This window comes from Passer montanus, unplaced genomic scaffold (assembly GCF_014805655.1).
Source record: "Passer montanus isolate IOZ18808 unplaced genomic scaffold, ASM1480565v1 scaffold20, whole genome shotgun sequence".
NCBI classification, from domain to species: domain Eukaryota; kingdom Metazoa; phylum Chordata; class Aves; order Passeriformes; family Passeridae; genus Passer; species Passer montanus.
In genome coordinates this window covers 3,579,699-3,594,429 of record NW_024366592.1, presented here as the reverse complement: position 1 = coordinate 3,594,429, position 14,731 = coordinate 3,579,699, and the positions used below count along the sequence as shown (strand labels likewise).

General features: G+C 51.0%; 1 protein-coding gene across 4 annotated transcripts in view; it reads left to right on the top strand.

The window, feature by feature from the left end:
- WNT5B (Wnt family member 5B) overlaps nt 1-14,731 on the top strand; it is a 65,234-nt gene extending 50,503 nt beyond the window's left edge. For 3 of the 4 annotated variants that reach the window (XM_039707960.1, XM_039707958.1, XM_039707959.1), the window contains exons 2-5: nt 1,432-1,562; nt 2,261-2,508; nt 8,524-8,816; nt 14,164-14,731. In XM_039707960.1, the coding sequence (XP_039563894.1) occupies nt 1,432-1,562; nt 2,261-2,508; nt 8,524-8,816; nt 14,164-14,622 (1,131 nt within the window). In that variant the 3' untranslated portion in view covers nt 14,623-14,731. Of the gene's footprint in view, nt 1-619; nt 811-1,431; nt 1,563-2,260; nt 2,509-8,523; nt 8,817-14,163 lie in introns of those variants that run through there. The other variant, XM_039707956.1, reaches the window with a different exon arrangement.

The window sequence follows — 14,731 nt, the reverse complement described above, 5'->3', positions numbered from 1 at the left end:
CTCCCCAGACTCAGGGAGATAAACTTTCCATTCTGTCTATTCCCTATAGAAACAGACCCAAAACATGTATGCGTGGCTATACACACATACACCTCGCCATCCCTCCGTCACGCTCGTGGCTGTGGGAGGAGGAAAAGGGAGGATATAGAAGATGTGAATAAAGTCACCCTGTTTTCTTCAGACATGGATCCCGCTGTGCCCAAGCAGTAAAACTCCCCTCCCACTGAGGTGCTGGGTCACACAAGGCTTTTTTGTCCTGAGGCTGATTCTGGCACTTGCAGCCCCACATCTGCCTGCCAGGTGAGATGGGCCACCAGCTGCAGGTACAGCACATCTGGATGGGGGAGGAAGCGAAGCGTGCTGCAAACAAACACAGCAAGTCCACCGTGGCGGGCGCAAGGAATTCGATAAAAAATATACTTCAGCAGTCTGAGCTGCCGAGGCTGGTGATTCATGTCTGGGGTGCTGCTCCGAGGCAGACGGCAAGGCTGGGTACTCGTGTACCCCACAGCCTGGGGGGACGGCAGGACTGGTGAGGAGGCTGGGGCAGGAGGGGCATTTTTCCGTGGAAGAGAGGTGGGAAGCATGTGGTGCGGGGTGGGACAGGACAGGGGGAAGCCTTGTAGAGATGGAGGCAGCAGCGGCAGCGCCGGTGGTGCGATAAGGTGGCTGTTTCCCTACGACATGAAGGAGGCAGGGTGTGAGGAGCACGTTCGAAGTACCTGCACGGGGCAGGACGCCCGCATTTGCTTTCTGCCGGTGTCCGGGAGAGACAGAGCTGAGGAGCTGCGGCATTGCCCTGCCGCTGAGGTTCGCGGTGACTCCAGCGGGGAGGGGAGAGGGTGTTTGGACAAGGGGAGCCTTAGAAGCTTTTCTCCTGTCCACCTTCCCTGCCCATAAAGCCATTAGGCTGCGGTGCCAGCCCTATGTGCACTCGTCGCTGGCCCGGAGCACGGGGCCGGGGCCGTGTTGTGGGGCCCTTCGGGAGGCCGTGTTGGGGAGGGGGCAGCTCGTTTCCGAGCCGCCTGTGCATGACAAAGGCAGCGGGGCCGGCGCGGCGCTTTGATGTGCCCCGCCGGCTCCGCGCACACCTGCGGCCGCGGGGCTCCCGGCACCGCCGGACCGGGGCTCGCCTCAAAGGCGGCCGAACCGGGGGCTGCGCGGAGGCTCCCGGAGACCCTCCCGACGGCCGCAGGGGCGAGAACAGCCCTGCCGTCCGTGCGCTGCCCCCGGGCCGCACGGGGAGGCTCCGGCGGCGGAGCCCCGGCAGCGCGGCCCCTGCCCCGGGGCCGGGCGCCGGAGCCCCCGGGAGGCGGCGGCCGGGGGAGGGTCCTGCGGGGTGGGAGGGGGCGGCAGCAGCCGGGCTGAGCTCGCCGCGCCCCCGCCGCACGCAGGCCCCGCTCCAGGGCTTCTCTCGGCGCTTCTCCGCAGGGCGCCCCGTCCCGGCGGCCGGCTCCGCGGGGGCTGCCCCCGCAGCCCACCATGACCGGGCCGAGGCTGGCCCTCGCCGCCGCGCTCCTCTGCAGCTGCACCTCGCCGGTGGCCGACGCCAACTCCTGGTGGTAAGTGAGGGGAGCCGGCGGCGCCTTTGTCCGCCGCGGGCCGGGGACCGGGACCGTCCGAGCCGTGCGGCGGCTCCTGCCCTGCGCCCTCCGCGGGAGCTTCCCTGCCTCCCGGGCTTCTCTCGCAGCAGCCCGCTTCCCTCCGGGCTTTCCCCCCTCCCGCTGTCCCTGCCCAGTTTCGGCAGTGGTGGGACACAGCCCCTCTGCTCCAGGCATTTCTGGGCTCCTTTTGTACGGGCTCGCTGAAATGCCGTCCGGGCTCTAGGATGTAGGGAATGCGTAGGGAGTGGATGGGTAAGGTTTCCTACCCGCTGCCAAAAGCCCTGGGAGCAGCCGCGGAGCCCCTTCCCCCGAAGAGCGGAAAATAGCCTGGCTCCAAGGCAGGCATCGCTCGCTGGCGCTGTGTAAAATAGCTGCTGGCTTTCTCCTGCAGGGAAAGTGCTGAGCTTTCTCTCTGCCCCCTCCCCATCCCGGGTGTCCTCTGTGTTTAAACTCGGGTTACAAACGAGCAGTGTTACTCCCGCTAGAGCCCTGGAAAAGCCTCGCATCTGGCAGAGCTGTGGAGGGAGGCAGCTGACATGAGAAATGCGCACGGGCTCCCGGAGCGGGGCTGGGCTGGGCTGCTGGGGAGAGGTGTCGGGCGCTTCGCGGAGGGGGCCTCTCCCTCCACACTGCCCGGGATGTTTTTCTCATCGTAGGTCTTTGGCCATGAACCCCATCCAGAGGCCTGAGATGTACATCATCGGCGCCCAGCCGGTGTGCAGCCAGCTGCCGGGGCTGTCCCCCGGGCAGCGCAAGCTCTGCCAGCTCTACCAGGAGCACATGGTGTTCATCGGGGAAGGGGCCCGCAGCGCCATCAAGGAGTGCCAGTACCAGTTTCGGCAGCGGCGGTGGAACTGCAGCACGGTGGACAACACTTCCGTCTTCGGGAGGGTCATGAAAATAGGTAGGAGCACCTGGAAGTACAGGAGTACACCCAGCAGCAGTACGGGGACGTGCTGGGCGCAGGCCACTCTGTGCCTCTGTCCCGTCCTTCGGATGCACACGCCGGAGTGATGAGCCCCATTAGCGCGGCTCCTAGAGCTGCCTTTAACGAGCTTTCCCATTCCCTGGTGTGCAGGCGCTGCCTGCGAGCTGCCTGTGCCTGGCTGGTGGCACCGATGACCCTCGGCCACAGCAGGAGCCAGCTGGGGCAGCAGGGGGGCGAGGGGGACACGGTTTCTTTTGGGGGGAGCACGGGAAGGTCAGGAAGGGGGGGCTGCCTCTGTTTGGTGTGGTTCTTCAAAGGTAATGAGGGAAGAAGCTGGAGGCAGGAACAATAGCCCCGTGTTATCATTCCCAACATCTGGGACAGGGAATATGCAGCCCTGAGATGTGGGAAATATGGACTCTCCGGGCATGGAAATTCCCCCACTTCCCCGTAGTGCCACTTTCTGTGTAAACCTAAGAGATTTTTATAATTCCTGCCCTGCTGGCCCTAAAAGGCGCATTGACAGGCCATTGCTGCACTTGAATTGAGGTGTGACCTAGCTACATTGTCCCAGCTCCTTTTGAAATGCAGTCATCTGATGGCAAGAAACTGAGAAATCCGGGCTCGGTTTGATATGTCCGACAGCCAGGCCAATAAAGAAAAGGTGTTAAAACAGCCACACACACACACACACACACTCCTCACTCTCCACAACCCCTGTCTGAAGGTTTTGTTTCCCACCCACAAAGCCAATCATTTACACAGAAGAATCAGAACTATTTCTCGGTTGTGAACTCGAGGGATGGAAAAAGACCTTCAGCTCCTGTACCCCCAGTATGGCTCACACTGGTTTTGGCTTCACTCTCTAAAAACCTGCATAAGCAGCAGGACACAGAGAGACAATGCATCTTTAATACCTCTGGGGCGTTGAAGAGATAGGGCACAAAGTCCTGTGATCTCTTCTGTTTGATCCTGAAATTCATGTGTCACCCTAGAGAATTCTAGGGATATTTCTGCATGTGTTACTGAATCTTGCAGAATTCCTAATTCAGCACACCAGAGCTGTTCTAATTCCTCTCTTTCTGCCCAGTTCATACCCCTACAGTTCTTCTCTGGGGTTCTCCCCTGGGAGATGCCATTTCCTGGAAATACTTCCAGTTCCTGACACACATCCAAGGCATCTGTGCATCCTTGATCTCTCACTTTCTGATAGCAAGGGTGGTGGCCAGATGGGGCTGCGTGCAATCCCAGATTGTTAAAACTTGTGCTTTGGGGGATGAAAACTGAAATTTCATCCACTAAAGGACAGAAAATATACCTCCAGCTCTCCTTTCTGATGTCACTCCCTCATGTGTAACTTCTCCTAAAGAATGGTGTAAATTTCAAATCCCCAAAAAAATACTTGTGACTGCACAAGGATGCAATAAAATAGGAATCTCCCCTTCTGGAGCAATCCTCATTCTCCAGTAGCTTCCTGCAACTCTGGGTTAGTCCAGTGAGAGGGTCCACACATGGAGAAGTAAAGTAAGGGTGGAGTAGAAGAGAGCAAAGATCAGAGCTGAAGGATGAGAAGCTCTGGAAGAATCAGAATTTTATGGAGGAAGAAGGAACTAGAGTGCAGAGTGGAAGTGGGAGGATTTCTCCTCACTAAAATGAATTTGATCCTATGAGTTAAGAACGGGAGTAGATTTCTTTGTGTTTTGGTGAAGGCAGAGGTTTTGTAGGTGTGTGATGGGTATGGCCACTAGTCCTGCTCCTGCCATTTGGTTTGTGTGTGCATGCCTTTTTTGAGTGCAGTTGTATCTGTGGTAGGAATCTGCTGATGGCAGTGTCTGAGGTGGCTGCCTGCAGTTGCCCACTCTTTGCAAACCTATCCCAACAGAGTTTTGGAACCGTTCTCTGGTCAGAGCACATTCAGATGTTTATGCTCCAGCACCAGATGGCACAAAAGAAAAATGTCACTAAAGGTGTCCTGGGGTATTCCAGGATCTTTGGTGATTCATGGCTGTTATCTGTGTCAGTGATAAGCTGCTGTGGAGGGAGATGCTGCCTCTCCTCTTTTTTATAGCTTCACCTTCCGCTTTTACATTTTCCTACACTGTAATGAGTCATTCTTATCATTGCAGCAAATAGATTTTCCAGACTGGGGGAGAAGACAAAGCCTTTCAATCTCTTAGGTTATGCCAGATATAAAGTAATTCTTCCCTGTGTTCATACTGTGTGTCTGTCTCCTGTTTTCAACCTCTGAGCCCCAAATCTGGACCACAGCCCTTTTTCTGTACTCTGTGCCAATGGCACGAGAAAGGTCTGGAGACCAGAGTATCTGCAAGAGTGCACAGACACGCCAGATTGTTGTGGAGAGGGAGAGGAAGGGAGATAAGAAGGACCCAGAAGGTGCATAGTGTGCCAGCAGCCCTCGCTGCCCACCCACCGATGTGAGCACGGCATGTATGATGTGATTTCTGGAGCTGCACTGCATTGTGAGAGGGGAGGAGAACCTGACTTGGCCAAAGCCTGGGAGATCCCTGTGAGAGTGCTCGCTCAGAAACCTGGAAGATCAGTTTCTTTTCCCCTTCACAGAACTTGACTCTGCTCAGGAGCAGGAGAGCTGGTCGGTCTGTGTTTAATCATTACACCTTCATTTTGTGCTTTTCATGAGAGTGAGGCAGTCCAGTGACACAAAGCTTTTGGAGGGGCACCCGTAGCACTGAAGTAGGCTGCTTTGGAGCATTGTTTTCTCCTAGTGTGTGTGTTATGAGACCTGCTCTTAGCTTTTAAATGTGGCTTATTCAGTAACAATATATAATGATGTAAAAAAAGTATTCCAAAGTTGCTTCCTGTTCTGTCAATACAGATTTTAGATTGCACGTGTATGTATATATAGCTCTATACGTTATATACAGACACATTCCTTACTGCTGCGTTTATGAGGGGAAGAGGACAGAGCATCCCAAAAGGTCATGTTAGAATTTCCTCAGGGGAGGAGAGAACATATCTCCTCCAGAGGAATCCTAAATGCAAGGCTGGGGTTTCCAGGTTAGTCCAGTCATTTCTGGAGCCAAAGATCTTATCTCTTCTGCCCTTTCAAATGCTAAAAGGGAAGAAAAAAAAAGACAGTCATAAAAGCAGAGAACAAAGAGAAATTTTTTCCCTTGTTTTTCTTCGAGATCTGCAAACTTTGGGGTAATGCTTTTAAAAACAGTGAGTTGAAACGAAAACATTTTTATTAAAAAAAAGCAAAGGGTCACACATTTGTGTCCCCGACGGGGTGCGTTCTTCTCCCATTCCCTTCTCCAGCAGCTCCAGAGAGGCGAGCCCTGGGAGCCGAGCGCTGCCTGGGTGCTGCCGGAGCCGCAGCAGCCCCGGCTCCCGGCGGGCGGGCACAGGAGGGCAGCAGAGCTCCGCCGAGCTCCCCGCCGCCGGGCACAGCTCCCGGGGCCCGCAGCCATGGGGGAGAGGCCAGAACCAATTCGGGAGTAACACCCCAGTCCTTGGAGACGGCAGCATATAGGTGCGAAACTGGGCTGAACTTTGAGAGGGCGAGGGAAAACCCAAGTGCTTTTCCAAGTATTTTTTGTGGGCAGCAAGGTGGGGAGGGGGGAACCCCACCCTGCTGTGACTTGTTCCAGCCTCTTGTCCCACCACCGTCCTCAGCAGCCTGAACAGCTCGTGCAGATGCTGGAGCTGCACGCTGATTTGTGCTGCTGCATCTGGCAGGTGGAGACGATTAAAACGTGGACAGTAAAAGTGTAAATCCCAGTGTCTTTTCAGGGATCTCAGTCAGGCTGTAAGGATGCTAAGCACCTGGAGTCATGCAGTCTGTGTTGCACGAGCTGTCACAGTGTGAGGTCCTTTCCCGTGCATGTATTTTAATCTCTATAGATAGTGCTCTCCTTCAAAAGGATGATTGGTGTGTCCTCAGAGCTTTCTCCATACCGGTAGAGGCAAAACTGCACATTGGACTGTTACCTTAAAAGACCCGTAGCATGGAAAATAAACTAGATGAGTAAAAGCTTGATTGTGGTTACTGAAGAATTACCCTGACTCCCTTACAGGCCAGTCTCACCTGAGTTGCCTAACTAGGAGTCACTCCTCTCTATCTCTTGGACCAGGGAGGTTTGGTGAGCCTAGTTCTCTTCTAATGACCTGCGAGTAAAGACCTCCCTTTGTGTTATGTGTCCTGTAGCAATTTATCATCTGTGTTCCAGAGCAGAAACCCTTAGTATTCATCTCTCATTCGGGTGTGGTAAAAAATCCAAAGTTTTTCTGCGAGGTGGATGCCATTTACAGCCTTGCTTTTGTCTTGGGTCATTACCACTAAGCTGGTGATAAGCTGCTATTAATTAGGGATTGTCAGCACGTGCAAATTGGAACAAGAGCACACCAAATGTGTCAGCTCAGCCCTGCTGAGGGAGCTGGCATGAGGGCCTCCTGAGCTGGTGATAAACTATGCTTTGAGGATCTGCCCTTTGAAGTCATCAAAATTTGCTTTGAGAGCATCTTGCTGGGGTTCGGTGTAAGTAGCCACTTCACAATTAGATTGCTTATTCTAATGAAGCTTTGGCAGTTGTTCCCTTTATCACCCGCAAGTTTGGTGATGGGCACAATGGCTCTGAAGGTGTTGGTTCAGCTATTTATTAGCCGTGTGGTGAGAGTGCAGGTGTGGATTGCCTCCTCGTCCCTCTCCCTCTGCAGACACTCAGCACTCTTGGCCTCATGCAGTGCTCTGGCTGTGCTGGTGCCCCGGTCACACTGGGGCTGAATCCCTGCCAGGAATACCGAGCTGGGGACCTGATCCAGCTGCTTGGCTTCCTAGGGCATGCATACCAAGCAGGGCAGAACCTAGTAAACCTGCTAATGGAAAAGTCTTTTTATTTATTATGGTCTACATGGCAGTTTTACTTCTTCCAGCACCGTGGTTCTGCAGGCAGTGGAAGAGCCCCTGCCTCGATGTTGCAGTGTAAAAATGAGTTTCCTTCACTTTGTCTACAAATAATTTTCAGCTGACCTTACGTAAACTAAAACAAGTCCAATGAAGAGGAGCCCACAAAGACTGCATGTCCCAATTAAATGAAAGCCATTCCAGAGCAGTAACTGGCTTAAGCAGAGTACTCCTTTTGCACAGACCCAACCTCGTTACTTGTTCTTAATGGTTATTGGCAAATGCAGTGGCTAAATCAGCAGCTGTATTTTCAGCAAGTGAGCAACGCTCCTGCTGGTTGAGAGTTTCCTCCAGGTTAGAATGAAAGGATAAGCTAGAGCACAGTTGAGGGTTTGGGGAACAAGGGAGAAAGGGAAGTAGAAGGAGGACCACAAGATGGGGACCAAGCCATGGGGTGCACACCATCTTGTGACTCGAGGTGAGGGGGAAGGGAGCAGGGGAGAAAAGGATTATGGGGAGAAGAACCACAGAATGAAGGCAAAGCCATGTGGCATCCTCCATTCTGTGACTCTGGGTGAGATGAGGAATTTGGGGGATGACTTACAGGTTTTTCTACAGGTAAAAGGGGTGAGGTATTAGGGTCTGGGGAGGAGCTCTGACAGGGTAGCCAGGGGGGAACCGGGGGAGATGTGGGGAGCGAGGGAAACCCACAGTGTGGGGGCAGCTGTGCACTTGCTGCAGGTGGTTTGCTCCCCTCAGCTCACTCGGTTTGGGATGCTGGGGGTCAGGAACAAGGGGGACACAGGCAGGGGTTTCAGGAGAAACTGGGGAAGGTTTATCTTCTTGATTTCTAATGTGATCGTTTTCAATTTTATAAAGAGAGGATAAAAATGAAGGGGAAAGAGGATGAGGAGACCCTGCCTCTGGAGCTGCTGTCCAGACTGGGAAGGAGCCCTTGCACTTGACCATCACATCCTTTAGCTCCAGTAAATTCTGTGCACCTTCTCAGAGCACGCCATGGAGCCCGTTTGCGTGCTCCTGGCTGTGTGTGGCACACAAAGTGAGACCGTGCAGCATTAATTTTCTCTCCCCTCACCCCTGTCCCGCAGGCAGCCGAGAGACCGCCTTCACCTACGCGGTGAGCGCGGCCGGCGTGGTGAACGCCATCAGCCGCGCGTGCCGCGAGGGCGAGCTGTCCAGCTGCGGCTGCAGCCGCACCGCCCGGCCCAAGGACCTGCCCCGGGACTGGCTGTGGGGCGGCTGCGGCGACAACGTGGAGTACGGCTACCGCTTCGCCAAGGAGTTCGTGGACGCCAAGGAGAGGGAGAAGAACTACGCGCGCGGCTCGGAGGAGCAGGCCCGCATGCTGATGAACCTGCAGAACAACGAGGCCGGCCGCAGGGTAAGGGCGGTGCTGGACCTTTGCTTTTTCTCACAGGGAGAGTCGGAAGGGTGGGAGTAGCTGGGTGTTAAGTTCCTTGGAGGTTTGATGGGGGATAATGCAGTGGTGCACCAGTAAAAGCATTCAGTCAATGTTTTCTGCATTTTTGTGAATATTGCAGGCACTGTTGACAGTATTCCAGTTTTAATGTCAGGTTTCCATTGCCAGCTAAAGCCAGTGAATTTTGGCGAATGTTGAGATATTATATGGCACACATGTGCAGACATTTAAACCCTTCCCAAATAAAGTAGGTGCTGTTATGGCCCATTTTTAAGGTTTATATCTAAGAAATCAGCTTCCCAGAGCTCTGAGAGTAACAGGCTGGTGGTGAAAAGAACCTTTTGACACATAGTTGTCTTCTACTACCATCATTTAGATTTTTGGGAATATAAGGTCAGGTGCCTGGCTATCTCTGAAATTCAGGCCTTGTTCAGTTTCCTTGGCACTGGGCACAATAAATAGTTTGCATTTAGGTGGCAAACATTTTCTGAGAAGATTCACACTTTTGGTCTGAGAACCCCCAGGAATGGAGAATCCATCACTTCCCTTTGTAGTATGATACCAGCATTAATGCCTGTTTCAACTCTGAACCTAACTATCATTTGAATTTATCTGACACCGACTTCCAGTCAGTTCTTTCTCTGACTCTTACAGCTAAATCAAAAAACCTCTTGGTAATCAGAATTTCCTTGGCATACAAGTATTTATCTACTGTAATTTATTCACCATTCTTTCTTGACAAACTAGATTGAGCACTGAAGACACTCTCCCTTTCAGAGGTTCTCATCAGCCATCAAATCATTTTCCTGTCACTTTAGTGTACCCTTTCCAATTTTCCCATACCCCTTTTGCATGCATTCAGTGTATGCACTTTTGCTTTTCACACAATTCCTCTGTCTGTGATTAATAGCCTGGAAGGTGTAGCATCATTCATATGCAGTGCAGCTGTGTAATCCTGCCTCTTTCCAAAAGTAGAACAGGAATACTAACTTGAACACTTGTGCATTTTCCCCAGGGTGTTTTAAATTTTTGTCATTCTTGCCTAGAAGTAAGCTTTTCAAAGGTTAATTTTATTTCTAATTCACGTTAAAAAATCCCATTAAGTGTACTTAGTCTTGCTGTTCTGCACATTCCTAACTAATATCCTTAGTTTCCTTATAAATTTTGTGCCCTTTCTTACTTCTAATTGTTACTGAATTATCTTTCCCTTTCCCTTGGATGTCTGTCTTTTCTGCATGTAATTGCAGCTTCATTTTGACACCAAAGATGATTTGTTCCATTTTTTTGGTTGTGAAATCAGTGTGTTAGGTTGAAGCATTGCAAGCACTTCATGGTTCTTTCGCAAAACTAAATTGGGGTAAATTTGAAAGCTGGGTTTTGGTTTGGGATTGGGGTTTCTTGTTGTCTTGGATGGGCAGAGGCTTTGCATTTGCTTAGAAATGGGGGGTGTGTGTGGCGGGGTAGTAGCCTGAATGTGACATTCTTTTCTGAGTTACTTGCTTTGGACATCCTACATGTCTGGAGCATGAACTTGTACTACAGATAAATACCCTGCCTAAAGCCAGGAGTGAATATGAGATTCCAACAGCCTTGAGGGTCCAGGGGCAGAGTATGGCCCCTAGGCTGAGGTGCCAGGTGAGCTGCAGTAACATAGATTAAATGAACACAAGTCATTTCAGATTAGATTAAATTAAAAGGAAGTATAAACCAGTGTGTAATTAAGCTCATGGATTTAAAAAAAACCAACCAAACAAAACAAAAAAAAACCACCCTCTGGTAAACTAAGGGAGCTGGTTAATAAGCTCAGCTGAGGAACTGGATGTGGAGGAGGTCTGGAACTTTTTCAAGTCCAAGATGCTAAAGCCATTACAACTCTGCATGCCAACAAGAGAAAAAAGGTTGTAGGAAGAATATCCAGACCTCACTGAATGAATAACTGCTACAGAGAAGCTGTTAGGAATAGATCAAGAGCCTACTAAGAATGGAGGGGAAAAAAAAAAGATAGCAAATAAATAATGGAAAGCTCTGTCTTAGAGGTCAAGAAGTGTAAAGAGGAGGTGAGAACAGTAAAAATCATGCTGAGTCAGACCTTGAAAAGGCTAATAAAATAAACAGCAAAGTTTTCTAAGCTTTCACAGTGGAGGTGATTGGAAGAAAGGAGACAGCCAGTGAGGACAGGGCTGAGTCTAAAGGCAGAGAAGTTTTGGTACCCAAAGTGAGTGAGTGCTTTGCCTGGGGCTTTGAGTTGGGGTGGGGGACACTGGGTATCTCAGAGGAAAATAGGAAATAATTTGAGAAGACTTTTCAAAGCTTGATCACACAATCATTTAAAACATTACTGATTTTCTAAAAGCAGACTAGATGTGATAGGTCACTTTTATGTGAACTTCTGTGAAACATTTGAGGTATTTCCTCCATGGGAAATTCTTGGTTAAACTGGAAAATGTAAGGAAATTTGCAGTAGCTGTGAGATGGACATAAGACTGGTTCAAGGAAAGATGTCAGTAAGTTGTGTGAAAGAATGTAGCTTGATTTTAGTGGAGCTTGATTAGCAGAGCTCATCAAGGACTTGCCCTTAGGATTTTTGTTTCTGAGCCTCAACAAACTGCTAGGAATGGGCTGGTGACCTTTGCTGTTGATGCAAAGGTGGTAGGTATTATGATCACAGAGAAGAATCTGAATTTTGTACAGCAGCTAATGACACTCAGTAAAACAGTATAAAGACCATCATTGGAAGCCTTGCATGAAATACATCTTCAGTCATTAGGAAAAGAGTAGGAAAGAATTGGTCTCTGCAAATGGCTGCAGATGTAATATGGCTTGGAAGGTGGTAAATATCCTGTAACAACCTAGACATAAGTCTTTTTATACAACATGGGGGAATACTAATGCCATGTATTAAGCTCTCGTGAGGCCCCAAAGTATTGTGTGTTCTCATATTCCCAAGTAAAATGACCTCAGACTAGAAAAGGCTTGTTAGGGTAGACCCAAGGGATAGGAATCTTTTCTTAAGAAACTGTGCTAGAGCAGCTTGCCATATTTAGCCTAGTAAAGTGAAAGTGGAGAGAGGATATGACTGATGTCTGTGTTTGTGGGAGAAATAATAGGGAAGGAAAAGTACTTTTTAAGCAAAAGACCAATTTGGCACAATAGCAAATGGACATAAAGTAAATGCATATAGGCTGAAAATCAGAAAAATATATTTTATTGTTGGAATGGCAATCAGAATAATGGTGGCTGAGAACCTAATTGCTTTTAAAAGGGCATCCTATGCATTTAGGGAAAACGTTACTTGAAGCAGGGCCTACAATAGCAAGACATCACACTTTATAACCCAGGAGGTCCTGTCTAGTCCTGCATCCCTAAACTTCTGAGTTACTGGTTTTGTAAGTAGGAAGGTGTGTATGTAACTCCTCATTCCCAGAAGTTTATGCTGGAAGAAAGGACTGCTGGAGACCCAGCAGTGAGCACTGCAGAGTGACCACCAGCTGCCATCCCACTGCAGCCTTGCCCTGCTTTCACAGCCAGGGTTTTTGCTGATACTTTCTGATTTATAGGCAGATTTTTGGCATGTCTCTTCACTCAGTTTCCTATGAATGACAAAGTTCTCCTTGAATCCTGAGGAGCTCTGGTGGCAGGAGAGAGGATTGTCCCTTCTCTCTGTGGCTCTCAGAAGGAGCTGGGGGGGACAGGAGGGAATCAGATGTCTTTTATCTGTCAGGCAGTCCTGACCCCATCACCCCTTCACTCCACATCGTAGTCCTTGTGGTGGTGGCTTCTGGCTTTATTGCTCCTGTTTGTTTGTCTTTGGCTGTTATCTCAATATGTCCTTTCCTTCCATCTGTCTTTTCTTCCAACTGGTCTCCATTAGCCTCTCTTATTGCCCCCCTCCCTTATCTGTGGCTCTGTCTGGCAGGCTGTGGCAGTCAGTCCTCCCACGCTGTTTACCCAGTCAGCATTTGGCAGCCCTCAGTCATCAGTCACTCCAGCCACTGCCTGAAGAGCCTGGAAGGGGGTCTGCTTAATTGACCACAGAGGAATTACCCATTAATTCTCCTCCTGCTCCCATTCCTGCACAAAGAGAGTTGGAAGAGAACTTGGGCTTATGGGAAGGGGCTTTAAGCCCTTCCATCAGAGGCATTTTCAGCCTGTTTAAGTGGCATGGCCATCGGTCATGTCCTGCCCTCAGAACTGCTTGTGGGGTCTGTTATTCTCTACCTTGACCCAAGCCCAGTCAGAGAGGAATTCTCCAATTTCCTCTGCTTTCTCCTCATCTGGGCAGTGAAGGGGGAGAGGGGGAGACTCATTCAGCAGCTGGAGCTGTGGTTGGCTCCACAGGACAGGGGTGGTGGGAGCTGTGGGGGGCTGAGTGGCACCGTGCTCACCTGTGATCACTGGTGGCACTTGCCTTCCCCAGAACAGCTCCTGCCCACACATCCTGTGCTCGCTCTGAGGAGGGTTTTACACTCTGAATTTTCAGGACTCTTTGCTAACTTTGATGCTGGATTTCCAGTGGTGTCGTGCATCTGCAAGCCCCCGCAGGCTCCTGAAAATGTAGCTGAAAGTGTGTGGGAAAAGCCAGCATGGGCAGCTTGCGTGTGCTGTTGAAATCCTGGCTGTTCTGCCCGGTGACAGCCGTGCTAGTGCAGGGAGCCGGGCACGAGATGGCGCAGGAACGCAGCGAGGGCTCCCGGCTCAGCCCTGGGGAGCACCTCGAGCTGCCTTCCAGGGAGATGTGTCCGTCTGTGCACCCCCAGCCCTGCCTGCCTCTCTATACACACTGCCCCTGGACGAGCTCCTCCCGGGGCAGATGACAGGAAAGGGTGTGGGTGCATGGATTTGTTTCCAAAGGATGCAGATGTACCCCTGTAATGATAGCGTCGGTTCCTGGTGTGGGTAGTAGGAAATGGGCTGGTTCCCAGGTGTTCCCTTTCTGCAGCACTGAATGGGAAAAACATGCCATGCCATGGAGGTCTGTGAGGTGGGGAATTTCCAGAGTCCACGCAAAGAGAGCTCCTTCTCTTGACCCTGCTCTCAAGCCAGAAATCTGCCAGAGGGAAAGAAGGTGGGGTGAGGAAGTCGTGTTTGCAGGCTGTGCGACCAGAAATAGAAATTCTTAAGGAACAGGAACACAGCAGTCTCAACAGGGGGAGGAGAAGACCTTTGTCCCCTCTGAAGGGCGAAACAACAGAAATTGCGGGATAATCAAAGCAGTTCTGAGAGCGCGATGAATTCGTTGTAATTAAGCCAGCTGCCAGTGCAGCAGGAATAAACACGGCTCTGCCTGATTGCATTTCTTTCCCCACAGGCTGTGTACAAGCTGGCAGACGTGGCCTGCAAGTGCCACGGCGTGTCGGGCTCGTGCAGCCTCAAGACCTGCTGGCTGCAGCTGGCCGACTTCCGCAAGGTGGGCGACCTGCTGAAGGAGAAGTACGACAGCGCCGCCGCCATGAGGATCAGCCGCAAGGGCAAGCTGGAGCTGGTGAACAACCGCTTCAACATGCCCACCCAGGAGGACCTGGTCTACGTGGACCCCAGCCCGGACTATTGCCTCCGCAACGAGACCACGGGCTCGCTGGGCACGCAGGGCCGGCTGTGCAACAAGACCTCGGAGGGCATGGATGGCTGCGAGCTGATGTGCTGCGGGAGGGGCTACGACCAGTTCAAGAGCGTGCAGGTGGAGCGCTGCCACTGCAAGTTCCACTGGTGCTGTTACGTCAAGTGTAAAAAGTGCACAGAGATCGTTGACCAGTATGTCTGTAAATGAAAGGAGCTGCCAAAGCGACAAATCTATATTATATAAATCTATATAAATATATTTTATATTTGTATAAATAAACAGATTATAATAATTAAAGAAGCTTATTTAAGAGACA